Source organism: Microcebus murinus, chromosome 27, assembly GCF_040939455.1.
Source record: "Microcebus murinus isolate Inina chromosome 27, M.murinus_Inina_mat1.0, whole genome shotgun sequence".
Classification (NCBI taxonomy): Eukaryota; Metazoa; Chordata; class Mammalia; order Primates; family Cheirogaleidae; genus Microcebus; species Microcebus murinus.
Window position 1 is genome coordinate 2,757,588 of NC_134130.1, and position 24,643 is coordinate 2,782,230.

Sequence of the window (24,643 nt, forward strand, 5' to 3'; positions counted from 1 at the left end):
TTTTGAACTGTGACCCCAGTCTGGCTTTCCATGATGGCCCAGGACCCAGCCACCTCCCCAGGGCTGGGGCAGTGGAGGACACAGGTCTGCAGGACAGCAAGGGAGATGAAGACGAGGCCTGCACCCCCATCCTGCTGACAAGACAGACTTCCCTGCCCATCAAAAGGGTGCTCCATCCCTCCCCACTCAGCACTGGCCTCAGGGCCTGGGGGGCTGCAGCCAGGCCAGCCCCACCCTGCAGGATCCCAGGACCAACCTCTCAGCCATCCTCCCAACTCCTGGTACTTTTTAAATACAACAAAAACGGCCGGGCACGGTGGCTCATGCCCGAAATCCCAGCGCTTTGGGAGGCTGAGGCGGGAGGATCGCTTAAGGCCAGGAGTTTGAGACTAGCCTGGGCAACATATCCAGACCCCGTCTCTACCAAAAACAAAAATTAGCCTGGCATGGTACCTCAGGCTTGTAGTCCCAGCCACCTTGGAGGCTGAGGGGGGAGGACTGCTTGAGCCCAGGAGCTGGAGGTTGCAGTGAGCTATCACTGCACCGTGGCACTCTAGCCTGCAGAACAGTTAGACCCTGCCTCAAAAAGAGTTTTTAGGCCATTAAATATGAAATGTCCGATTTCTACTCAAGTGTAGTTTATTACATCTCAAACGAAAAGCAGTACAATTAAAGTATGCGCCTGAACTATCGACGCAGTTTTGCCATCTTAACGGTTGCTCGTTTATGCCAGCAGCGAAGAAACCTGGAGAGCTGATGGCGAGGAAATCAAAAAAGGTGTTTTCCACAGCCTGTTGAGAATGGAGTATTTTTCCTTGCAGGAAGTGGTCCAAAGCCTGGAAGAAGTGGTCGTCAGTTGGTGCAAGGTCTGGTGAATACAGTGGATGCCAGAGAGCTTCCAAGAGTAGCCTCTGTAGTTTGGGTGACATGTGGTCGAGCGTTGTCTTGCAAGAGGACTGGCCGGTCTCTAGTGACCAATCTCGGCTGCTTAATCGCAAGCATCCTCATCATTTCATCCAACTGGTTGGAGTAGACACCTGCTGTCATTGACTGACCAGGTTTCATGAAGCTGTAGTGGATTAATACCAGTGCCGGACCACCAAACAGGCAGCATTAGCTTTTTTTTTTTTATATATATAAATATTTGGTTTTAGACTGTGTTTTCAGCATTTCATCTTTGTCTGACCGTTGTGCCAAGCACTTGCGACTGTCAAAGAGAATCCATTTTTCACCACACATAACAACATGGTGTAGGAATGGTTCACCTTTATGTCTCGACAGCAGAGAAAGGCAAGCTTCGGTATGAGCTCTCTTCCGATGCTCGCTTAATTCATGCTCCACCCATCTATCCAGCTTCTTTGTCTGTTTCTTTCGAATGCTCCAGTATTGTTGGAACAGTAGCGTCAAACCTTGCTGCTAATTCTTGCGGGGACTGAGATGGATTCGCTTCCCCTACGGCTTCCAGCTCATTATCCACCTTGGTGTCAGGTCGCCCACGTGGCTCGTTTTCAAGATTAAAATCGCCAGGATGGAACTTCTCAAACCATCGACGAACCGTGTGTTCATTGGCCACACCTTCCCCGACACTCCCTCGCTATTTTGAGCTGTGTGCGCTGCCTGGTTCCACGGTGGAACTCATTTTCCAAAATAGCACGGATTTTTGACTTGTCCATGGTTTCATAAAAAAATGGCTCTAAAAAAAAATTTGAAACATAATCACAAGCCAAAATGTGCGTTTGAAAGAATGAGCAGGTACCTTCGCAATAAACATTGTGAAGAAGTGTCAAAGCGACATGGCAGAGATGGCAACTGTCAGACTTAGTACTCAAGGAAATCGGACATTTCATACTTAATAACCTAATAGTAAAACTGGAACATTCTATGCCATCTGGTTTCTAGAAGTGGGGGTAGAGGGACAGTGGGCACTGGCTGCTCCACCTACAGCTAGATGGGGTGGCATAAAGCTGGAGACCTGGGTCCCCGTGTTGAGGTGACAGGGGGGATGGACACAGGTGGGCCGTGGGGGGGCGGGTCCCGCGCCTGTGGATTGACCTCCAGAGGTGTGGGCGCCCCAGGTCGGCTAGGTGCTGGCCCACCCTGCATCGGAGGGGCAAGGGACCCAGACACAGCGCAGGCCGGCTCATGGCGCCTCCTTTATTGTCCCCGCCCTCCCCCGAGTTACAAGCTACCCACGCCCCACGGCCCACTCCAACGCAGCGGAGTTCAGAGTGGCGAGAAAGCTGGAAGCTCCCCCTTTACAGCAGCGGCGACACCTTGGGTGCGAGCGGGGCCGGTTCTGAGTGGGGCAGAAGAGGGGGGCGCCTGAGTCTCGCCTCTGGACCCCCGCCCCGTCCACCCGCGGGCTCCTCGGCCTTACCCGCCGGGGTGTCGGGGCGCGGCGGCGGGGCGGCGGGGCCGCCGGGGCGGTGGTCCTCCAGGTGCAGCGTCATGGCGGGCCGCGAGGCCGTGGAGAAGGCGCACTGCATGCACGAGTAGCGGCCGCGCGTGTGCTCCCACACGATGCGGCTCGGGGCCGCGTGCCCTGCGGGCAGGCAGGACCCCGTCAGCTCCCGCCTGACGCGCCGAGGACGGTGCACGGTGGACGGAGGCCAGTCGCACCTTTCCGCCTCCCTGTGAGCTCCCAGGCGCCGCGGGCAGAGGCAGGCAGGCCTGGCTGGGCCGGGTCTCCCCGACCTGTCCGCCCTCGTGTTTGGGAGAACTACACCTGGCTTTTCCGCGTCCCCGAGTCCCAGCCCCGGCTGCACCGCAGGGGAGAAGGCCCGCGCGAGGGGTACGCGGGAACGCCGGCGCAGATGAAGGCGCAGGTGCCAGTGATTCTTAAGGCAAAATCCTGTATTTGGGGGGTGGCATTTCAGGCCACCTGAGAAGGGGCGGGCGCTGTTGTCCCCCAGCATCCGCTGGATCCCGCAGGACGCAGGAAAGAAAGCCCCTCCACCCCTCCCTGGTAGTCACCTGCACGCACCTGAGGGCGCATCGGAGCCGCCCTGGGGTCTTCGAGGGCTGCTTCCAGCACCTGCGGTGAAGGGGCGGGTCAAGGTCAGAGTCAGGGCGAGGCCAGCCCGCCCCCTCAGGCGGCTCCGCCCCCACACTCACCTTGGCTCTTTTTCCAGACGGCGGCGCTGGAGGCCGGCGGCCCGGGAGAGGTGGCCAGGAAGTGGCGCAGGCGTGGGGGGCTTAGGCCAAAGGGCGTGGGGTTCAAATAAGGCAGGAAGGGCCCAGTGGGCGCGGGGGCAGGGGCAGGGGTCGTGAAGGGCTCGAGCAGCGGGAACTGCAGGCCCTGCGCCGCCGACGCAGGGTCGGACTCCGGGGGGCGCTCAGGCGCAGGTGGCTCCTTTTCCAGGGCTGGGGGTGGCGGCGGGGCTGGGCTCTGCGCATGCTCCGCGCAAACATGCAGATGTTTGAAGAGAGAGCGGTGCGTGCGGAAGCGCAGGAGGCAGTTCTCACACCTGAGGGTGGGCAAAGGGTTGGGCTGGGCCTCCTGGGCGACAAGGTAGGGCCTATCCGATGACACCTGGGGACCCGCCCTTCGAGCGTGGGAAGACAGCCTGGACCCAATTCGCCAGTGGCGGCTTCTCCACCTGCGATGGAGGCTTCCCTACCTACGGGGAAGGAAATTGCCTGAGCCCCCCGCCCCCAACAATTATGGCCTCGACCCTTCCGGACCCCTTTGGGTCGGAGCCCTGGGAAAACGCAGGAGGAAGTCTCTATTTTAACTTAGGTGGCCGGTTTTCCACTTGGGAGGTACAGCACGGCTGGTTGGAGCCACACCCCTGTAGGCCCCGCCCCTTCGGCGCTCTGTCCGGCTCTAGGTACCAGTCTCTCCTTCAACTGGGTAAGGGCAGGGCTTGCTCGAGGCCACGCCCACCTCCAGATGGGACCCCACCCCTCTGCACCCTGCCTCGGATGGCCCAGACCCCACACATGGGGTAGGGCAGGGACAGGCTGGACGTCGGGGCTGGTCAGGGTCTCACTTGAAGTAGCGGTTGGGCTTGTAATGCAGCTTGCCATGCGCCACCAGGTCCTGCATGCTGGGGAAGGTCTCCGTGCAGCTCAGGGCTGAGCAGCGGAAGAGCTTGCCTGGCATGGATGAAGGACAGAGGAGTGGGGTTGGGAGATTCTGCCCGCCTCCCACCCTAACCAGCTTCCTCACCACCTGGGCTGTCCCTACCTTCCAGGGACTGTGTGGGCGGGCAGTGGGTTCGCAGATGCTGTGCTAGGTCACGAACACTGGGGAAACTGAGGCAGCAGCCAGGGCTGGAGCAAGGTATTTGCTTTCCTGCAAAATGCACAGAATGAGGGTCACTGGTCCCTTCCCGAACGAAGCTGCCCCCCCATCTCCAGGGCTCTGCCCCAGAGCAGCATATATATGGTGCTAGGAATACCCTGCTGGATTATGAAATCTATCATATATGATCTGGAATCACCCTGCTGGTTTCCTGCTAGGGCTTTTACTCTCACCCTTCCCCAACAGACTGATCTGCCACAGGGCAGGGACTGGACTGGTCAGGCTCATCACTGGAGCCACAGCCTGACATACACTTTTTGCTCAGTAATTGAGTGACATCCCTCTAGATGGGCCCAAGTTTGAAGAGACTCTGTACTCCTCATTGTTGCAGGGCCTGTGACTCCCCAGAAGGCCCCGTCACAGGTCACCTGGTGGTGGGCGCCGTCTGGGAGGCCGCAGGTCCTCGCTGGTCGCAGATGCTGTGCTGGTGGCACCAGGGCTGGGTCCAGGGCCAGGCTGGCAGGTGTCTGGGGCTGGGGAGGCACCCTGCTGTGTCCCTCCAGGCCCCCCACGGTCCCACGCTGGGGATGTGGCTGCCTGGTCGGGGCCTGACTCCTCTGCCATGGAGCAGGAGGTGGCTACAGCAGCCACAACTGGGGACAACACCTCCTTGTCCGTCTCACTGGAGTTGGGCTCTTCGGTGGCCAGCATTTCCGGGCTGGGCCCCGAGGGTTCCTCCTCCTGGTGGAAGGAAGAGGTGGGGAGAACCTTTCTGGGCTCAGGGTCTGCCTGGGTCAGTCAGGGAACTGCTCCCACTCCGCCAGGATCTGCTGAATGGGCTCAACATTCCTCCCACCCCCATGACCCAGTCAGTACCCATCCTAAGGTGAACTAAAATAAAATCTTAAGGCTCACCCCCCTCCAGCTGACCGAATGAACCCCGTCTTGGCTAAAGGAATATCCTAAAACTAATTTGCCTGCCACAAGGAGGAAGGTCAGACATGCCTCATCATGCCCCCTCCCTTCTTGGGGACATCCTTTGTAACCCATTAACAGGCCTGAGGGTATGCAAGACAAACCTCAGGTCCTCAATTTAGACAAGTGTGTGTCCAGTGGCTTATCTCTGATAAATAGCTCCTTATGTTAAAACATTCCAAGACTTTAGACAAAGCTTCCTGTCTTTAACCAATTACAAGTCAAAGAATCTTTAAACCCACCTATAACCTGTAAGCTCCTGCATGGAGATCTCCTATCCTTTTTGGGCCAAACCAATGTGTGTCTCCCACATATTGATTTATGACATTACCAATAACCCCTGTCTCCCTGAAATGTATAAAACCAATCTGTCCACATGCTCAAGGCTTCTTGGGCAGGGCTCTGGGTCATGGTCCTCAAATTTGGCTCAGAATAAATCTCTTTAAAATCATTTTACAGAATTTGGCTTTTTCTGTTGGCACTAATAAATCACAAGCAAGAGAGGGCAAATGGGGTAAGGGTGGATTGAGCTAATTACGCATATGAGAAGTATCCTTTCGCCCCCAATTTGGGCAGGTGGGAGGTCCCAAACGTGACAGGGGCGTGGCCTAGATGGAGTGGGCGGGGTCGTAGGCTAGGAGGGCGGGGCTCTCGACCGGGCGCGGCTAGGAAGACAGTGGAGGGGCCAGAAATGGATTATTTTTTTTTTTTTTTTTTTTTGAGACAGAGTCTCGCTTTGTTGCCCAGGCTAGAGTGAGTGCCGTGGCGTCAGCCTAGCTCACAGCAACCTCAGACTCCTGGGCTCGAGTGATCCTTCTGCCTCAGCCTCCCGGGTAGCTGGGACTACAGGCATGCGCCACCATGCCCGGCTAATTTTTTTTATATACATATCAGTTGGCCAATTAATTTCTTTCTATTTATAGTAGAGACGGGGTCTCGCTCTTGCTCAGGCTGGTTTTGAACTCCTGACCTTGAGCAATCCGCCCGCCTCGGCCTCCCAAGAGCTAGGATTACAGGCGTGAGCCACAGCGCCCGGCCAGAAATGGATTATTTGAGGACCGAGATATAACAGGCGGCCTCGAGCTGTGTAGACGATCTTGGAGATCCTCGGGGCCCGGAGGTGTAAAATTTAGGGGCGGAGCCCGCGTCTGGTGGGCGTGGCCCAGTCGAAGCCGGGCCCGGAAGTAGGGGTAGGGCGCTCGCCGAGTGACAGCCCGCGGCGGGCGGGTGCCCGGATGTGGGGGCGGGGTCGGCCGGAGGGTGTGTGCGCTACAGGGCCGCTCCCCGCCAGTCCCAGCTGCTCCGCCGCGCCCGCGCCCGCGCCCCCGCGCTCACCATCCTCCACTCAGCTCGGCCTCTTGTTCCGGTGGCTCCGGCGGCTCCGATCGAGGCGGAGAGTACCCTCTCGGAGATGCGGGCTCGCGCTCACGTCGGCGCCATTTTCCGCCTCCCGGCTCTCGCGAGAAAGGGGGCGGGGCCTGCGCGGCGCGCTCCGTGAGGGGGCGGGGCCCGGGTTGGCCAGGCCGGTGGCTTGGACTGGGGTGTTGTGGACGTGCAAGCCGAGGGCAGTGACACAGCGTGCCTTCCACGGGGTCCGTGCGCACAGATCCTGGAGGAGGGATCTCTCCGGGCCTCGGTGTCCTCGTCTGCAAAATGGGCACCTTCATCCCCTCCCGCCCCGTCCCTTCTCCAGCTCTGGAGGGGCGATTGACAGTAGTTGTCTTTCTGCTGGATTGGGTCGTCTCTTTGGAGGGAAATTGGCAACATTTATTAAAATTGTCAGTGCACCTAGTTCTGCAGTTGGAACGAGTCCATTGTAATAGCCAAGGGCGGAAAACAGACTGTCAGTCCTCAGGCTTAATAAAGGGGTGTAGGCTCAGGTTGGAGAGCTGTGCTTCTCGGAGGTGGCTCTCCTGTGTGCTAGGCGCTGGTCTAGGGGCTGCGGACCCACAGTGAACAGGACAAAGAACAATCCCTGTCTTCGGGGCATGCTCACATTTCAATATGGGAAAACAGGCCCTGCAAGGTGGCTCACACCTGTAATCCCAGCACTTTGGGAGGCTGAGGTGGGAGGATCGCTTGAGGCCGGGAGTTTGAGACCAGCCTGGGCAGCATAGCGGGACACCATCTCTATAAAAAATTTAAAAACTCAGCCGGGCATGGTGGTGCAAGCCTGTAGTCCCAGCTACTGGAAAGGCTGAGGCAGGAGGATGGCTTGAGCCCAGGAGTTCGAGGCTTCAGTGAGCTATGATGACACCACTGCACTCCAGCCTGGATGACAGAAGGAAACCCTGTCTGTAAATAAATTAATAAGAAAATAAAATGGGGAAACAGATAATAAATCAACAATTCAGGGCAAAGGAGAAAACAGAAGGATGCCATGTTGATTCGTCACGGAAGCCTCTCTTCTGAGCTCTAGTGAGGTGACTTCTGAGCTGTTGCCTGTGGTCATCGAGGCGTGAGCCGGTGGAAGGTCAGGGGAGCAGAGGGCTGTAGGGATTGCTGATGCAAATGTCCTGGGTGGGGGTAGGACAGGGCTTGTCTTTGTCAAGCAGCAGAGAGGAGACCAGCGAGCTGCTGGAACAGAGTGAAATCGGGTTGGGGAGGTCAAAAAGTGAATATGGTGCAGGGCAGGTCATGCAGGGCTTTGTGGGTGGTGGAGAGAGGGAGTGCTGGTTTCAGTGTCGTAACCACTGATGAGTTTTTAGCACAGGGAGGTGCACCACCTGATCCCTGGCAGTCATATGGAGGCTGGGCTGTTGGGAGAATGGTAATGTACATCTCAGATCTTATGCATTATTCAACCATTCAAGAGGTGTTCGTTGTATTCTAGAAGTGTAGACTTTGTGTGCAGTGTATTTTCATCTGTGAAATGAGATGTACCTATGGGTAGAGAATACCCTTCGAAGGAGACATTAAGAAACTGGGGAAGGGAAGAGGGATTTTGTTTTATCTTAAGAGACAGGCTTTGGCACTGCCGCCCACGCTGGAATTCAGTGGTATCATCATAGCTCACTGCAGCCTTGAATTCCTGGCCTCAAGCGATCCTCCTGCCTCAGCCTCCCAAGTAGCCAGGGCCACAGGCATGCACCGCCACGCCCAGCTAATTTTTAAATTTTTTTGAGAGATGGGATCTTGCTATGTTGCCCATGCTGGTCTCAAACTCCTGGGCTCAAGTGATCCTCCTGCCTCAGCCTCCCAAAGTGCTGGTATTACAGGTATGCTCGAGCCACCCTGCCTGGCTGGAACAGGGATGTTTGACGAGGAGACTTTTTACACGTTTGTGTTGCTTGAATTTACATTTTTTCTTTTCATTATCATACAGTCAGTTAAAGATTTATTTGCTTTAAAAAACAAAACCAAAGATCATTTTGATACAGGGTGGAGAGGGGGGTGTGTGTGCAGGTGGGGCTGGTGCAATTTAGGGAAGGATGGGGAGAGGCAGCAGAATGGACAGGAACCCCAGGAAGACAGAGAAGGGACAAGTCTTAAGAAATTTTGTGAAAGAGTCAACAGGATGTGGGCCTGAGGAGTGGGAGGGGCTGAGGTGACTGAGGCTGGCAGTCTGAAGATGTCCGTAACCTCCATAGGAGACACTGCCCATGAGAATACGCTGAACACAGCCAGGCACGGTGGCTCACACCTGTAATCTGAGCACTTTGGGAGGCTAAGATGGGAGGATCGCTTGAGGCCAGGAGTTCAAGACCAGCCTGACTCTTTTATTTGAGACAGGGTCTTACTCTGTCATGCTGGGCTGGAGTGCAGTGGCATCCTCACAGCTCACTGTAACCTCCCACTCCTGGGCTCAAGCCATCCTCCTGCCTCAGCCTCCCGAGTAGCTGGGACTACAAGGCACATGCATCACCACACCCTAATTTTTCTATTTTTTGTAGAGATGGGATCTCACGCTTGCTCAGGCTGGTCTTGGACTCCTGGCCTCAAGTGATCCTTCCGCCTCAGTCTCCCAAAGTGCTATGATTACAGGCATGAGCCACCACACTGGTCCCACACCCCTATCTTAAGCATTCCCTTCCACTGACTCCAAAACTTTATCAACCAATTGTCAACTAAAGACTCCTTAAAACCCACCTATGGGCCTGGCGCGGTGGCTCACGCCTGTAATCCTAGCACTCTGGGAGGCCGAGGCGGGTGGATTGCTCAAGGTCAGGAGTTCAATACCAGCCTGAGCGAGACTCTGTCTCTACTATAAAAAAATAGAAAGAAATTAATTGGCCAACTAATTATATATATCAAAAATTAACCGGGCATGGTGGTGCATGCCTATAGTCCCAGCTACTTGGGAGGCTGAGGCAGGAGGATTGCTTGAGCCCAGGAGTTGGAGGTTGCTGTGAGCTAGGCTGATGCCACGGCACTCTAGCCCCGGCAACAGTGAGACTCCGTCTCAAAAAAAAAAACAACAAAAAAACCCCACCTACGACATGTAAGCTCCTGTTTTGAGATGTCCAGCCTTTTTGGGCCACACCGATGTACACCTTCCATGTATTGATTTATGATTTTACCTGTAATTCCTGTCCCCATGAATGTGTAAAACTGAACTGTAATCCAACCCCCTCGGTTGCATTTTCTCAAGACATCTTGAGAACGTCACCCCCACCCTCTGCCCCAGGATTTGGATGCACACATTCAGCTCAGAATAAATCTCTTTAAATGATTTCAGAGTTAGGATTTTTCTCCATCCACATAATGATTGACCATAAAAAGGGCTGTTGAGCACCAAAAGGGGCTGTCCCTTCTCTAGCTCAGTGCTGAGCCCCTGCTCCTGTCCCCACCAGTCTGTCTCCTTCTCTCCCAAACTGTCTTCTTTCTGAGGGGCTGAGGATGTCCGTCCTGGGCCATCAAATGTCACATTAAGTCCTGACCATGTTTCCACCTGTGAAATGGGAACATTCGTGCTTCCTGCCTCACAGGGTTGTGAGAGTGTCGCCAGGCACTCAGGCTAACTCACGCTTTCACCCGGCAAACGTTTATTGCCTCAGTGACGAGAAAAGGAGCAAAGTCACGCTTGTCCAGGACACCCCCCGACTGTGCTTGGCACTTTGCCAACAGCGCAGGACACGATTCATTTCATAATCACAGAGCAGCTGGGAGGTAGATTCTGCTGGTAGCTCCGTTTGAACACGTGAAGACACGGAGACTTGGGCAATGGGTGTGACGTTGGTGAGACCGGGGCCCTGGGGAGGGCCTGGGCTGGGCTGGATGCCACAGGACTGGACTTTCAGGCGAACGCAGCCATGATAAACGAGGCTCCTGAAGGCAGGGCCTGGCTCCCTGGCAGGTGGGCGGGCGTGCGGGAGGGCAGAATCCCAGGTCCCCAGCTCAGATCTTCTCCACGTAGTTTCCGGGGAAGAGGCCCTCTTGGCCGTGCAGCCGGCCCTTCCACCAGCCCGAGGGGTCTGTGGGAGAGAAGAGAGCTTGAGAGGGTGCCCAGCTGGCCCTGGAGAAAGCCCTCATGCCCGCTCTGTTGTCTGTCCTCTTCATCTCCATGCTCCTGACCTGGCACAGGGCAGTGGCCGAACAGGTGGAAGGAAGGAAGGGCTGGGTGGAGAGAGGGAGGGACACGTGGTCTTTCCCAGCCATCGGCTCACACTGTCACCTTCTAGAACATTTGCATGTGTTCTTCCCTCTTCTACCTCCTTCTACAGCCCCCTCTCCCTTAGGCGTGACCAGGTCTTCTTGACCCTCACAGGGCTCCAGGTCCAATAGCAGAGTCTCTGGACCCCTTGGAGACTGAAGTAGGAGGTGGCTTGGGCCATCCAGCTGTGACACCTCTCCTACTCATAAGGGATTTTGAGGCTCGTTCTGCTATAAGCCTCATATTTGACAGATGAGAAAAATGAGGCCTGACCCCCAGGATGGCTTAGGAGGTGGCCTCCAGGGCCAGGGCCACCTAGCCTATGCAGCCGCTGGCATGGAAGAGTGCATCTCTGCCGGGGGGCGGGCTGGGAGCTGGTCATCTTTGTTCCCCCGGTGCATCGATGGGGCTGCGTGGCTGCAGCAGGGTTCTGACGACGCCCCTCACCCCAACCTCTGCCCTGGTCCACACACCTTCCATGAGGATCTCGATGACTTCGTTCACATTGAAGCTCAGCTCATCCACATCTTGGCCCACATATTGGTAAAGTGCCCGGCACCTGGGGCCATGTGTCCGAGGCTGGGGCTTGGGTCGGCCCACGCCGGGGACGGGTCGCTGCCCCACGCTGAGCTTCCTCTGCATGCTGTGGGCACAGGGGATGTGGGCACTCATTCCCCTATCCCCTGCCCACCTCCTGGGGCTGCCCTCCCACCCCACCTACCCGGCCATGCCCTGGTCAGGCACATTGAGGAATTCTGTGTTGCGCTGTGAGGGCTGCTGTGCCCTCTGGCGTCTGCTGGCCCCCAGGTTTGAGGACGGAAGGGCCTGGGGAGGCCTCCGGGAGCCCCCTCCAGATGTGATCTCCAGGGGCAGGGGGCCCCTTCTGGCAGAGGGGGGCACCCCATTGCGGTCCAAGCCTGTGGCAGGAGCAAGGATGAGAGCATTTGTCGGGGTGATGCTAGGAACATCTGAGGAGGACTCGATTCCAGGCTCCCAGTCTGGGGGAGGAGGCAGCCACACTCTCAACCCAGTGTGGTAAGGGGTGGCTGGGCCAGAGGGAGAGGCCCCAGTGGGGGGGCAGTGGGAGGGAGGCTTTGCAGGGGGAAGTTTCCCCTTCCCCTCCTCTGTAGAAGGGCTTTTGTGGGTGGGTCTTAAAGGATGAATAAGAGCTCAAGAAATGGAGTGGCAGTTTAGGAGACAGGCAGAGAAGACAGCACCAAGCAAAGGCCTGAAGGTAAGAATAACCTTGGTGAGTTGGCAAAATAAGGTGTAGTTTGCGTGACAGGAGCATAGGGTGGGAGGAGAGAAGAGGTCAGGGGTTAGCAAGGGTTGGATTTGGAAGGAGTCTGACGCCAAACTAAGCTCAGCCTTTATTCTGCAGGAGAGCTGAAGCTATGGACAGAGAAGAGAGTGGTCATTTGTGCTTGTTGGATTCCGTTGACTGGACAGCTGGAGCCCGCTAGAGTGACAATTAGTGAGGGGCGTCTCCTCACCTCTGGGGGGCCCGGGAGCCGCCCGGGTAGGGGCGGGGGCCGACCCTCGGGGTCTTCTCTGGGCCATTCCCTTCCGCGTAGGCTCTGGAAGGGGAAAGGATGTAGGGGTTTGAGTGGCGGCCAGACCAGGCTCTTGGCCCCGCCCACAAGCCCAGTCTACTCTGTGGCTCCGCCTCCAGACCCCGCCCCCTTAGCACCATTGGCTCGCCCATCCGCACCTTTGGCACACTGGCTCCGCCCAGTAATTGGTCCCGCCCCCAGACCTTACTACTCACAGTCCCCGGCTCCCTGGGCCCGCCCACTCCAGGATACGCTCTCATTCATTAGCCGGTTCCAGGGTTCCTTCTCTGGCCACGCCCCTCCTCGTTTCTAGCCCACTCATTGGTCACCGCTCCAAAGCCGCGTCCTCGCTTTACGAGTCTCTCTAGATCCGCCACTCTATGGCCCCACTCTTGAGCAGCCCCCACTGGCCCCGCCCTCACAGCCTTGATTGGTTCCCTCTCTGGCCCCGCCTTCCCCAGCGCCCGTCTTTTCCCGACAGCCCCTTCGCCTCCCAGTTCCGCGCAGACTCACTGGAGCTCTTGGGCAGCCCGTCCCCCACGCTGACCGTGAGGGTTCGGCCGCCGGCCTTGAGCACCGGCACCTCGCCAGAGCCGCGGGTGAAGGTGATGCTGCGGGTGCCGCCTCCGCCCCAGCCTTCCTTCTTCACCCGGAACTGTAGTCTGTGGGGAGAGGAGAAAGCTTGGGGGCGCCCGCGGGGGTCCCCCTGGGCTGCGGGGTCCGGAGGGTGGGCGAGGGGGACTCTGTGCTGGGGCGGGGCCCGTACGTGTCGCCGAAGGTGAGAGGCAGGGGCCTCCGCGCCGCCTCCTCGAAGCGCTTGCACAGCAGGCTGACGAACTCGGTCTTGAAGACGCTCTCCAGGAAGCTGTCGGCGGCGTCCTCTTGCAGGATGAAGAAGTCGTCCTGCCGCGTGCTGGGGAGGGGCGGGAGGAAAGGCCGGTGAGAGCGACAGGGGAGGCAGGCCGGAGAACGGACTTCTGAGATAGACGCAAGGGGATAGTGCCACGTAAGGGTGCGACACAGGTCGGGGGAGCAGGGGAAGGAAGGTGGCAAGGCCAGGTGAGGTGTGGTAGGAGGAGGGTAAGGTGTGGGGACTGACACTGTTGGCAGTAAGGATCATGAGTGTCGGGACAGGTGAGCGTGACAGGTAGGACCAGGAGACTCCTGCAGGTATAGCAGCAGGTAAGGTTGTCAGATTAAGAGGTGGGATAACAGAAATGAGGGCAGCTGTGATCACAAGGGGACAGGAGAGGGTGACTGTGGGGCAGGTAGCGGCCTGGCCTCACCTGAGGGAGACTCCCCGCAGGGCCTGGATCTCCAATTTCTTTTTCAAGACTTCACGCACCTGGCCCTTCTCGGGTCCCTTCTTCACCTTCTCTCGCCCAATCACATACACGCACTTGGGTGTCAGGATCAAGTCCCGTTTGATGGGCTGTGAGGATGCAAGGCCAGAGGCTGGTGGCTGGAGCTCTGGCCCCAGGGGGTCAACCCCAGGCAGAGGGGCAGTGCTGGCAGGTCAGGGGAAGGTGTCCAGGTCAGGTGAGTGAGGGTGTCCCTCCAGGTGAAGGTGTATGAGTTGTTAAGTTATATAAAAAATAGAAAGAGGTCATGTGAGGCTGTATTGGCTAGAAAGGGGTGTCTGGACCAGTGAACAGGTACTGGGTAGGTGGAGCATTGGCTGGACACAAGTGTCTGGGCCAGGTGAGGGCCCTTGGACCAGGTGAAAGTGCTTGGGTCATATGACTAGCCAGCTAAGGTAAAGGTATTATGGTTCAGGTGAAGGTGTGCAAGTCAGGGAGCTAGATAAGACCTCTGGGTCATGAGAGGTAGTAAGCAGCAGGTGCGTGTCTGGCCTGTATGGTTTAGAAGGCGGGTGAGGGTGTACCTGGTGGAAGTGTGAATATATATGGAAGTCCGCCGAGCCGTGCCTGTGGGGGTAGGGCGAGTTTCTGGGCTAGATGGCAGTGTCTGGAACATGAGATGTGGGAAGGGCCAAGTGAGAGTGTATGTGCTGGACAGGAATGTCTGGCCCAGTGGAGAGCGCACAGGCCAGGTGAGGGTATACCGGTGGACAGGAATGTCCGGGCTAGGTGATTAGATGTATCTGTGGTGCCCAGCTGTTTAGGCCAAGTGTGAATGCACAGGTCACGTGGTACCTCCCTGTGGACAGAGGTGTCTGGACCAGGTTGGGAGTATGCACCTGGTCAGGGCTCTCTGGGCCAGTTGGGCATGTGCCTATAGACTAAGCTGCCTGGGTCAGGTGACAGTGCACCTGTGGACAGGTGTACCTGGGCCATGTGAAGGTCTATCTAATTGACAGGTGTTCTAGCCTGGGTGAGAGTGTGTACCTAATGGATAGGTATGTCCAGGACAGACGAGGGTGGCCTGTGGTCAGGGCTTCTAGGCAAGGTGAATGCGTGAATCATGGACAGAGGTGTCTGGCCAGGTGAGGGGGTATCTGATGGACAGGTATGTCTGGGCTAATGGGGGCATGTTTGATGGGCAGCTGTATCTACTGTGCACCTGTGGGCAGGTATGTCTGCCAGGTGAGACTGTATCTGTCATGGGATCCAGGCTGGGGCATTATGTACCTGTGGACAAGGTACATCTGGGCCAGGTGAGGGTGTATCTCTGGTGTGGGTGCCGGGCTGGAGCAGGGGCCTTGCGTGTGCCCACCCACTAGCGCCTCACCTTGAAGCGACGGTCATACTTGGTGACCGAGTCGGCAAAGTCCACCCGCTCCCTCTTGCCCAGGAACTGGCGCAGTTCCGGCCGCTCCTCCAGCCCCAGGTAGTCCCCAACGAAGTTCCGGTTGATGCTGTTCCTCCTCCGCTCCTTCTTGTTGAGCAGGATGTTGCAAGCTGTGGGGACACGGGGTGGGGACACAGGGTGGAGACTTCTCCAGGCCTGTCTGTCCCAACCCTGAGCCTCCCACCTGGACGGAGCCTCTCACCTTCCTCTCGCATCTCTTCGTACTTCCGGACTGCCACGTGGCGCCGCCAGGCCTTCTGGATGGTGCGGGCGAAGCCGTCGAACTTTCGCTCTCGCATCTCCTCCAGGAGGAAAAGCTGGGCAAGAGGTTGGGCGGTGGGTTGGGCGGTGCCCCCCCCAGGGGCTGCAGTCCCTGGTTTCCCCTGGGCGCCCACCCCACTCACGTGCTTTTGCGCACACACCCCACACGTGTGGTCAATTTTTTTTCTTTCTGCTTCAAAATGACTGGACCTGGGGTACCCTTCCAAAATGGGGTACACATTTCTGCATTAAATTATAGCGGCGGGTTTGTCTCTCTGGCTTCAAATCCCAGCTCTGCCGCTTCTTGGCTGTGTGGCTGTGCCAGAAACAGTGTAACATCATGGTTTCTCACACTGCTAACGAAGCTAATACACGCCATCCATGTAAGGTGCACCTCGATTTCAGACGTGGTAGAAATGAGAACCAGTATGCATCTTTGAAAACCAATAAAATACAGTAAATATGAAAATCTGATATATAGGACTCTGATGTGACTGGCAATCAGTGCTTGTGCAGTGTACAACCTGCACATCCATACATGGCAGCCCCAGAAAGGAAGCTTTTGCAGAAAGCAGAGAAAAAGCCCAGGGCCAGAGGGGACTCAGAGGATAAATTACATAGAACAAGCCAAAGTGGAAATGCTGTGAAGAATGTCTGTTCATTTGTATTTGATACAAATGAACAAAGAGAGGGACCTATTGGATATTAAAATATTACAAATCAGCTGTGCGTGGCGGTGGCTCACGCCTGTAATCCTAGCACTCTGGGATTGCTCAAGGTGGGTGGATTGCTCAAGGTCAGGAGTTCGAGATCAGCCTGAGCAAGAGCGAGACCCTGTCTCTACTATAAATAGAAATTAATTGGCTAACTAAAAAAAAATATATATATATAAATATTACAAATCTATAGTAATAAAAACAATGAAGTGCTGGCCAGAGAATAGAACAATCAATTAGAATAGGGCAGATGCCTGGGAAACATCCTAATTCAAACAGAAATTCAGGGATAAAAGCAACAGCATCGTCATTCAGTGAAGATGGGAAGTATTACTGAACATAAAATTGGGCTTTAATTTAGAAAAATAATCAGCATTTCGCCCGGAGGGATTTCTCAAGTACTTAAATACCACTTTGCTGCTAAGAGCCCCGCTGCCTGCTTTTCTCACCAACGTGGTTTTCAAACTGATGTCTCCAAGCAACATTAAGGGCTCCTTGCAAGAATTCTGGAGATGCTTGGTTCAAATACATTTAAAAATGTGTATCTTAGAGGACTTTTTTTTCTTTCCTTTTTTTTTTTTTTTTTTGAGATAAGACTCTCACCCTGTTGCCCCGGCTGGAGTGCCGTGGCATCAGCCTCGCTCACAGCAACCTCAAACTCCTGGGCTCAAGCGATCCTCCTGCCTCAGCCTCCCGAGTAGCTGGGACTACAGGCATGCGCCACCATGCTCGGCTAATTTTTTTTTTTTCTATATATTTTTAGTTGGCCAATTAATTTCTTTCTATTTTTAGTAGAAATGGGGTCTCGCTCTTCCTCAGACTGGATCTTAGAGGACGTTCAAAGCTGTAGGGGTTTATAACTATTTCTAAAAAGTAGGAAGTTGTCCCACCAGGAAGAAAAAAAAATAGCATTGCAGTGTCGTAGGCTGCAGGGAGCTGAGCCGAGGCTGTATCTTCTGTTTCTCAGAGCAGCATTCTGTGAGTCCGTGGGCAGGGCTGCACATGCCGCCCGCGTTTCCCCGAAAATAAGACAGGGTCTTATATTTATTTTTCCTCAAGAAGACACCCTAGGGCTTATTTTCAGGGGATGTGTTTTTTTTTTAAGTATGGTACAACAATCTACATTTATTCAAATATAGTTAAGTCGTCATCTTCTGGAACATCATCATAACTCTCCAGACCCCGAATTCCATCCTGAATTTCTTGTGACTCTATTTCCTTTAGAACCATGGGCCCCGATCTCTCATGTCGAGCAGTAGAGCTCTCATGGGGCAGATGGGAAGGGCTGCTCGTCTTCTTGACCGCTCTGGGACGAAATGCATGGGTTGTGCAGATGTGCTGTGTAGCCACGCCCATCACTAGGTCTTATTTTCGGGGTAGGGCTTCTATTGTGCAAACGCTTAGAAATCCTGCTAGGGCTTATTTTATGGGTAGGTCTTATTTTCAGGGGAACACAGTAGCACGGCTGGACATGTCATAAATGCACTGAGAGGTTATTTCTGCCCAGTGAAGAGGATCTGTTTTCAATTTGGGAAATTAATCTTCATTGTCTAAAGAGTTGAAAATGCATCTCCTTCTTGCTATGGGGGGCTGGGTTTTGCGAGCTTAAGGGGCAGGAGACCTACATAAATCTGAGCTCATCCTGGGTATACTGGATTGAATGGTGTCCCCTGCAAGTCATGCCCACCCGGAACCTGTGAATGGGACCTTACTTGGAAACAGGGTCTTTGCAGACGCAATCAAGTTAAAATGAGGCCATACTGCCTTAGGGTGGACCCTAAATCCAATATAAATCCAATCTAATGTGGTGTCTGTAAGAAGAGGGAAATTTGTGGACCGGGATAACACAGAGAGAAGGTCGGCTAGGCACGGTGGCTCATGCCTGTAATCCCGGCACTCTGGGAGGCCAAGGCAGGAGAATTGCTTGAGGTCAGGAGTTTGAGACCAGCCTCAGCAAGAGCAAGACCCTGACTCTACTAAAAATATAAAAAAATTAGCTGGGCATGGTGGCGCATGCCTGTAGTCCAAGCTACTCGGGAGGCTGAGGCAAGAGGATCGCTTGAGCCCAGAAGTTGGAGGCTGCAGTGAGCTAGGCTGACGCCACAGTACTCTAACCCAGGTGACAGAGTGAGACTCTGTCTCAAAAAAGAAAGTTAGAGAATGGCAAAGAGGGATTCTTGGAGCCTTCAGAGACAGTGTGGCCCTGCGGACACATGGAGTTTGGACTTGTGGCCTCCAGAACAACGAGGGAATAAACTTGACATCGTGTGGAGCCATCCAGTTTGTAGTACTTTGTCATAGCGGCCCTGGCAAACAAGTACACCTGGGGGTATGGGTCATAAAGGCCAACAGGCAGGTGAGACACTTGAGGATTATTTTTCCTCTTTTTTGGAGACGGGGTCTCCTTCTGTTGCCCAGACTGGAGTGCAGTGGCGTCATCATAGCTCACTGCAACTCCTGGGCTCAAGCGAGCCTCCTGCCTCAGCCTCCCAAGTAGCTGGAACGACAGGCATGCACCACCACACCCAGTTCATTTTTTCTATTTTCAGTTGCCCATCTAATTTCTTTCTGTTTTTAGTAGAGACCGGGCTCTCACTCTTGCTGAGGCTGGTCTCAAACTCCCGACCTCAGGCGATCTTCCTTGGCCTCCCAGAGTGCTGCTATTACAGGCGTGAGCCACCACGCTGGCCTCTCAATCTGTGTCCCTTTCTCTCTCCTCTCCTGCCTCTGCCTCACGGAGACTCTTACCGACTCCGGGTTCTTGACGAACACCTTGGTGCTGCCCATCTGGTACTGGTCGGGTTCCATGTTGACCGCCCGAAGCAGGTGCTGGACACCCTGACGTTCGTCCCCACGCCACCGCGGCCACGTCTCGGGGGTCAGGATGGCATACCTGGTGGCAGAGGGCAAGGGCGTGCGAGGCTTGGGAGCAGATGGGGCGGCTGGTCACTGTGGGGAGGGGCGGGGCGGGGCGGGGCCAGGGCCTCACCTCTGCAGGAACTTGGAGAACTGGCGGCGGTAGGCGAAGCCAGCCCTGCGCACCCTGATGTTCTCCTTGAGTCCCAGGTACTCCACCTGGTGCTTGACCCTGCGGGAGGGACAGCCTGAGTCCCCGCAGCAGGGTCTCGCCTGGCCTGGGGGCTGGGAGGTGCTGGAGGCGGGGCCTGGGGGTTGCAGGGCTGAGTTCTGAGGTCTGGGGGTGCTCCAGGGCTCAGGTGGGAGTCGGTTCTGGAGGCGGGGCCTGGGGGTTGCAGGGCTGAGTTCTGAGGTCTGGGGGTGCTCCAGGGCTCAGGTGGGAGTCGGTTCTGGAGGTGGGGCCTGGGGAGCTGGGGGCTGTGCTAGTTCCCGGAGGTTGGCGGTTGGGGACGTCTCGGTCCGTTCCAGGGGCACCCTAGGGCACTGAGGGGTTTTGTGGGGATCCCGGGCTCAGCCTGAGCCGGTCTCAGCTGGATCTTGCAGGGGGATCAGCCTGGGGCAGGCAGTGGGGGGCTGTCACCTGTTCTCCTCCCAGTCCCTCGGCCTCTTGGTCTCGTTGGGCTTGATGCAGCGGATGTAGTGGGGCGTGCAGCGCTTCAGGGTGGTCACCAGGTCGTTGGCTTGTTTCTGAGGCGGAGGACAAGACGGGGGACACACGGGTGGGCCCCTCCCTTCTCCCCACCTTGGATCCGGCCGCAAGGGGTGGGCGGGGACTGGCAGCTGATGAACCACAGGGGTCCCCTGGGGCTGTGCCTGCCCCACCGGTGCACGGCCATGGGACTGACGTTGGGGGAGTGCTGGAGGGTGCCACCCTGGCCACTTAGCCGGGCGCATAGTATGTGCTCAGGAAACGGTGATCGACCGAGTAACAGAGCGCTTGGGAGAACATTCCCGCCCGTCCTTTGGGAGATGGGCACTTTGGCAGTGCACGTGTCCCTGAGAGGTCAGCCTTGGGGTGTGCATCGCAGTCGCTCGGGGCAGGAGGGAGACCAGAAAAGGAGTCATTCCAGGGGGCGACACTGGGGAGAGCGTCAAGTGAGCCTTGGTGCCCCCATCTTCCTGGTCGGGCTAAGTTGATCCCTCACGTGTGTAAAGTGTCCCGTGTTCGCTGCCAGCGCCGAGTAAGTGCTCAATAAGTGGTTATTAAAATGGGACCCCCATAGTCACAGCAACGACAGCCAAAGGGTGGACGCAGCCCAAGTGTCCATGGACGGACGGGTAAACACAACGTGGTCCGTCCACACGCTGGGATACTATTCCGCCCGGAAAAGGAAGGAAATTCTGACACCAGCGACATCATGGGTGAACTTGAGGACATCCTGCTCCGTGAAATAAACCAGTCACAGAAGGACAAGTCCCGTGTGGTCCCGCTCCCAGGAGGTCCCTAGAGTCGTCAGATCCACAGAGAGAGGAAGCAGGGTGCTGGGTGCCAGGGGCCGGGGAGGGGGTGGGGAGGAGCGAGAGTTTCATGGGGACAGAGCATCAGTTTGGGAAGACGAGAAAGTTCTGGGGGTGCAGGGTGGTGACGGTTGACAGCAATGTGAGTGTGATTAATGCCACTGGAAAAAAATGGTTAAGATGGCAAATTTCACATCATGCATATTTTACCACAACTTGTAAAAAAAGTGGCAAATAACCAAAAGATTAAAAAAAAAAATGACAGTAGACTTCTGGAGTTTGGGAGTTGGGGGTGACCTCAAGGAAGCTGGTCCAAGCCCCCAGCCCCAGAGCGGGAGGAAGACCCTGTGGGACAGAGGATGACGCAGACAGACACTGGGGCGAGGAGGGAAGCAGAGTCCAGACACCTGGGGCGGGGGAGGGGGAGGGGCGGCGCCCACCTTGATCTTGGAGCCGGCGGTGCTGGGGCGGCCCTTCTTGTCCACATCCAGCTTTTCGGGAAAGAGCATCCGGAGGAAGGCGCTGGGCGGGGGAAGCGGGGCGGGGCGAGGGGGGTTAGGCGTGCAGCTAGACCCTGAGGCTCCGTCCCCCAGAGGTGGGGCTGCCTGGGTGGCAAGATGCCAAATACTGTTCCCTCTGAATGCGGGGGTGGGGGCGTGTGCTGTGATGGGGGTGACCAGGAGGGCTGGTTTTGTCCTTTTGGTCCCTTAATTTACATGCACTTTTTTTTTTTTACAACTTCCGAGGTCGTGCATGTAACATAGCAAGTGCAACAGAATAAAGTTAAATGACACAGTAAATTAGATCAGTGGCGCGGCATCTCAGGAAGCAGGGGAAGGCCCCTCGGTGGGAGCCACTCTACCTGTACATGGTGGCACGTGCGTGCAGAGAAGTACGTGCAGAGACGCTCACTGCTGTAGCTGCGTGTGACAGCCAAAGATGGGAAGCGTCCTAAGTGTCTGCCATCAGGGTTTTCTTTTTTTTTTTTTTGAGACAGTCTCACTCTGTTGCCCAGGCTAGAGTGAGTGCCACAGCGTCAGCCTCGCTCACAGCAACCTCAAACTCCTGGGCTCAAGCGATCCTCCTGCCTCAGCCTCCCGAATAGCTGGGACTATAGGCATGCGCCACCATGCCTGGCTAATTTTTTCTATATTTTTGGTTGGCCAATTAATTTCTTTCTATTTTTTTTTTTTTTAGTAGAGACGGGTTCTCGCTCTTGCTCAGGTTGGTTGCTAACTCCTGACCTTGAGCGATCCTCCCACCTCAGCCTCCCAGTTACAAGCGTGAGCCACCTCGCCCGGCCTCACCATCAACTTTGGCTGCATTCACGCCTCCCTCCCTCATCTCCTCAATAAGACTTTCCCGGAGCCTCCCTAATAGCAAATGAGCGGATTCCTTCGTGGATATGGGGTTTCTGTTTGGGGTGATACAAGAGTTCTGGAACTACGAGGTAGTGGTGGCTGCACAACATTGTGTGTGAATACATTTAATACCACTGAGTTGTACACTTTAAAATGGCTAAAAAGATCAATGTTGGCTAGTCTCAGTGGCTCACTTGAGCACTTTGGGAGGCCGAGGAGGGAGGATCGCTTGAGGCCAGGGGTTTGAGACCAACACAGGGAGACCCGCCTTCTCTCTTTTTTTTTTTTTTGAGACAGAGTCTCACTTTGTTGCCCAGGCTAGAGTGAGTGCCGTGACGTCAGCCTAGCTCACAGCAACCTCAAACTCAAGTGATCCTCCTGCCTCAGCCTCCTGAGTAGCTGGGACTACAGGCATGTGCCACCATGACTGGCTAATTTTTTCTCTATATATGTTAGCTGGCCAATTGGTTTCCTCTCTATTTATAGTAGAGACAGGGTCTTGCTCTTGCTCAGGCTGGTTTTGAACTCCAGACCTTGAGCAATCTGCCTGCCTTGGCCTCCCAGAGTGCTAGGATTACAGGTGTGAGCCACCGTGCCCGGCCATAGAGACCCGCCTTCTCTATAAAAAAATCACAAAATTAGCCGGGTGTGGTGGTGTGCACTTGTAGTCTCAGCTACTGGGGAGACTGAGGCAGGAGGATCACTTGAGCCTGGGAGTTGGAGGTTGCAGTGAGCTATGATTGTGCCATTGCCCTCCAGCCTGGGTGACAGAATGAGACCCTGTCTCCACAAAGTAAAAAATAAAAAAGGATAAGTGTTATGGTATGTGTATTTTAGCACAATTAAAAGAAAGTTAGAAAAAAATAAAAAAACTAGCCTTTTACCAACTTAGCATTTTTTTTTGTTTCTTTTTCTCCCTACAGTTGCCCAGGCTGGTCTCGAACTCCTGGCCCAGTTTCCACCATATTGGAAAGTACAGAACTAGAGAGCAGTGGTTCTCAAAGTGGGGTCCCTGGGCCAGCAGTCAGCACCCTCTGGGAACTTGTTCGGCATTGCAGGGCCCCAGTCCTGACCTAGGAATGAGAAACTCGAGCACGGGGGTGGGGGTGGGTGTGGGGTGGCGCTCTGGGGCGGACGCGGTGGTCCCGGTGGTCCCCGTCCCGCCGCCCCCACACCCGGGGCCACTCACTGTTCGCTGCTCTGCATCAGCTCTATGAGGTCGGAGAAGAGGACGTCTCTGTTCCTCTCGCAGAAGCCGCTGACGTCGTAGGAGACCTGGGGGGGGGGGTGGAGACCTGGGTGGGCCGGTGGGGGAGGGGCGCGGTGCCTAGAGCCCTGGTCACCGGGGTCCCGCGGGGTTTGCTCCAGGGTCAGAGGGTCCGGGAGCACCTGCGGCTCTGGCTGGGGGGTGTCTAAGGTCCCCCCCAGCAGCGGGTCGGGAGCCCGGCTCCCTGGAGGTGTGAAGTTCAAGTTGAGGTTGGAAGGGGGCAGCCGGGGCCAGAGGTGACGGGGACGGTGGGGGTTCCGTGTCCTGCCCAGTTGGGGGGCTGTGTCAGGGCACTGGCTGGGGGTTGCCGTCGGGGGTCGGGGGGAGTCTGCAGCCCTGGCTGGCGTGTGCGGGGGGGGGTGTCCCCGGCAGGCTCTCTCCGGTCTGGGTGCTGGGGACCGCGGCCGGGAGCCCTGGGGTCGCGGAGGAGGCGCCCTGGGGGGCGCGGGGCGCGGGGGCCCACCTTGCCGGCGTAGTGGTGGATGACGAAGCCGCCGCTCCAGCTGTTGAAGTGCTCGTGGGTGCCCACGGCCGCCTGCAGCTTCTGCAGCAGCGTCTGGTCGGCGCCGCCGCCCGTGGCGTGCATGGTGGCGCACACGTCGTCCAGAACGCTCATGATGCCCGGCGGGCTCTGCGCGGGGCGTGGGGAGCACGCAGGGCTCGCCGTCACTCGGGCACACCGGCTGCAAAGCGCCAGGCGTGCGTGCGTGCGTGCGTGCGTGCGTGCGTGCGTGCGTGGGGAAGGGAGTTTCCAAACACGAGTGCAAAAGGTCACGGTGGGTGGGGGAGGGGCAGGCGGGGGTGGGGGCCACCCCATAAGGGATCCAAGCCTCTTTCCCCTTTCCCAAGACTGAAATCCTTTCAGGGTGGCGGTGGGGGACCTGCGACCTTGACCCCTCTGACTCTGAGCAGGGCTTGCCCAAGGGGAACGTTTGTTGAGTGACTAAGTGAAAGGTGAGCAGGTGGGCGGAATGGATGGATGCAGTGGCTGAGGGGATGTTTCAGTGGGGCCCATCTGCTGGGGAGAGAGGGTCTGGGTACTGCCATCACCCCCCTCCCAGGTCTCTGGGGCCCAGTGAGACCTCCCACCCCCCTCCCCAAAGTTGGCCCAGCCCTCACCAGCTTGTTCTCGATGAGGTCGCAGACGACTTTGTTGTTGAAGTACTGGATGGGAGTCCAGCGGATGCCCTCCTGGACGTACTCCTCCTGGGGGGGGGCAGGGGACAGGGATGGGGGGGAAGGGAGTGTGGCCACTGTCCCTCCAGACCCTGCCCCCGCCCCGCCTCTTCCCTTAGGACTGTGTCTAGCAACCGAGCTCATTGCCCTTGAGTGAAGTGCCAGGGAATTATGTCCTTAATTTTTTTTTTTTTTAATAAAAACTATTGGCCAGGTGCGGAGGCTCACGCCTGTAATCTTAGCACTCTGGGAGGCCGAGGCGGGCGGATCGCTCGAGGTCAGGAGTTCGAAACCAGCCTGAGCAAGAGCGAGACCCCGTCTCTACTATAAATAGAAAGAAATTAATTGGCCAACTAATATATATAGAAAA

At 56.3% G+C, this 24,643-nt stretch overlaps 2 protein-coding genes across 3 annotated transcripts in view; both read right to left on the reverse strand.

Moving 5' to 3' along the window:
• Nucleotides 1-601: 601 nt before the first annotated feature.
• ZNF414 (zinc finger protein 414) lies at nucleotides 602-7,204 on the reverse strand. 2 transcript variants are annotated; one of them, XM_075998127.1, is made up of 8 exons: nucleotides 6,557-7,204; nucleotides 4,675-4,987; nucleotides 4,190-4,297; nucleotides 3,993-4,098; nucleotides 3,115-3,467; nucleotides 2,984-3,034; nucleotides 2,378-2,542; nucleotides 602-1,693 (listed from the first exon to the last, which is right to left on the reverse strand). In XM_075998127.1, exons 1-8 carry the CDS (start codon nucleotides 6,557-6,559, stop codon nucleotides 1,563-1,565), a joined length of 1,230 nt encoding a protein of 409 aa, XP_075854242.1. In that variant the 5' UTR covers nucleotides 6,560-7,204; the 3' UTR covers nucleotides 602-1,562. The 2 variants fall into 2 exon arrangements, with proteins under 2 accessions (XP_075854242.1, XP_012646281.1); XM_012790827.2 differs by having other exon boundaries at nucleotides 1,572-2,296; nucleotides 6,557-7,203.
• A 2,666-nt stretch (nucleotides 7,205-9,870) lies between these two features.
• MYO1F (myosin IF) overlaps nucleotides 9,871-24,643 on the reverse strand; it is a 33,363-nt gene continuing 18,590 nt past the window's right edge. Inside the window, exons 13-28 of the mRNA XM_012790828.3 lie at nucleotides 24,217-24,303; nucleotides 23,561-23,728; nucleotides 23,020-23,105; nucleotides 20,910-20,991; nucleotides 19,592-19,698; nucleotides 19,085-19,183; nucleotides 18,844-18,988; nucleotides 15,321-15,435; nucleotides 15,059-15,228; nucleotides 13,654-13,799; nucleotides 13,134-13,280; nucleotides 12,881-13,029; nucleotides 12,308-12,391; nucleotides 11,536-11,731; nucleotides 11,288-11,457; nucleotides 9,871-10,635 (exon numbers count right to left, since the gene is read on the reverse strand). Coding sequence (XP_012646282.1) covers nucleotides 10,559-10,635; nucleotides 11,288-11,457; nucleotides 11,536-11,731; nucleotides 12,308-12,391; nucleotides 12,881-13,029; nucleotides 13,134-13,280; nucleotides 13,654-13,799; nucleotides 15,059-15,228; nucleotides 15,321-15,435; nucleotides 18,844-18,988; nucleotides 19,085-19,183; nucleotides 19,592-19,698; nucleotides 20,910-20,991; nucleotides 23,020-23,105; nucleotides 23,561-23,728; nucleotides 24,217-24,303 — 2,028 coding nt within the window. The 3' untranslated portion in view covers nucleotides 9,871-10,558. The remainder of the gene's footprint in view (nucleotides 10,636-11,287; nucleotides 11,458-11,535; nucleotides 11,732-12,307; nucleotides 12,392-12,880; nucleotides 13,030-13,133; nucleotides 13,281-13,653; nucleotides 13,800-15,058; nucleotides 15,229-15,320; nucleotides 15,436-18,843; nucleotides 18,989-19,084; nucleotides 19,184-19,591; nucleotides 19,699-20,909; nucleotides 20,992-23,019; nucleotides 23,106-23,560; nucleotides 23,729-24,216; nucleotides 24,304-24,643) is intronic.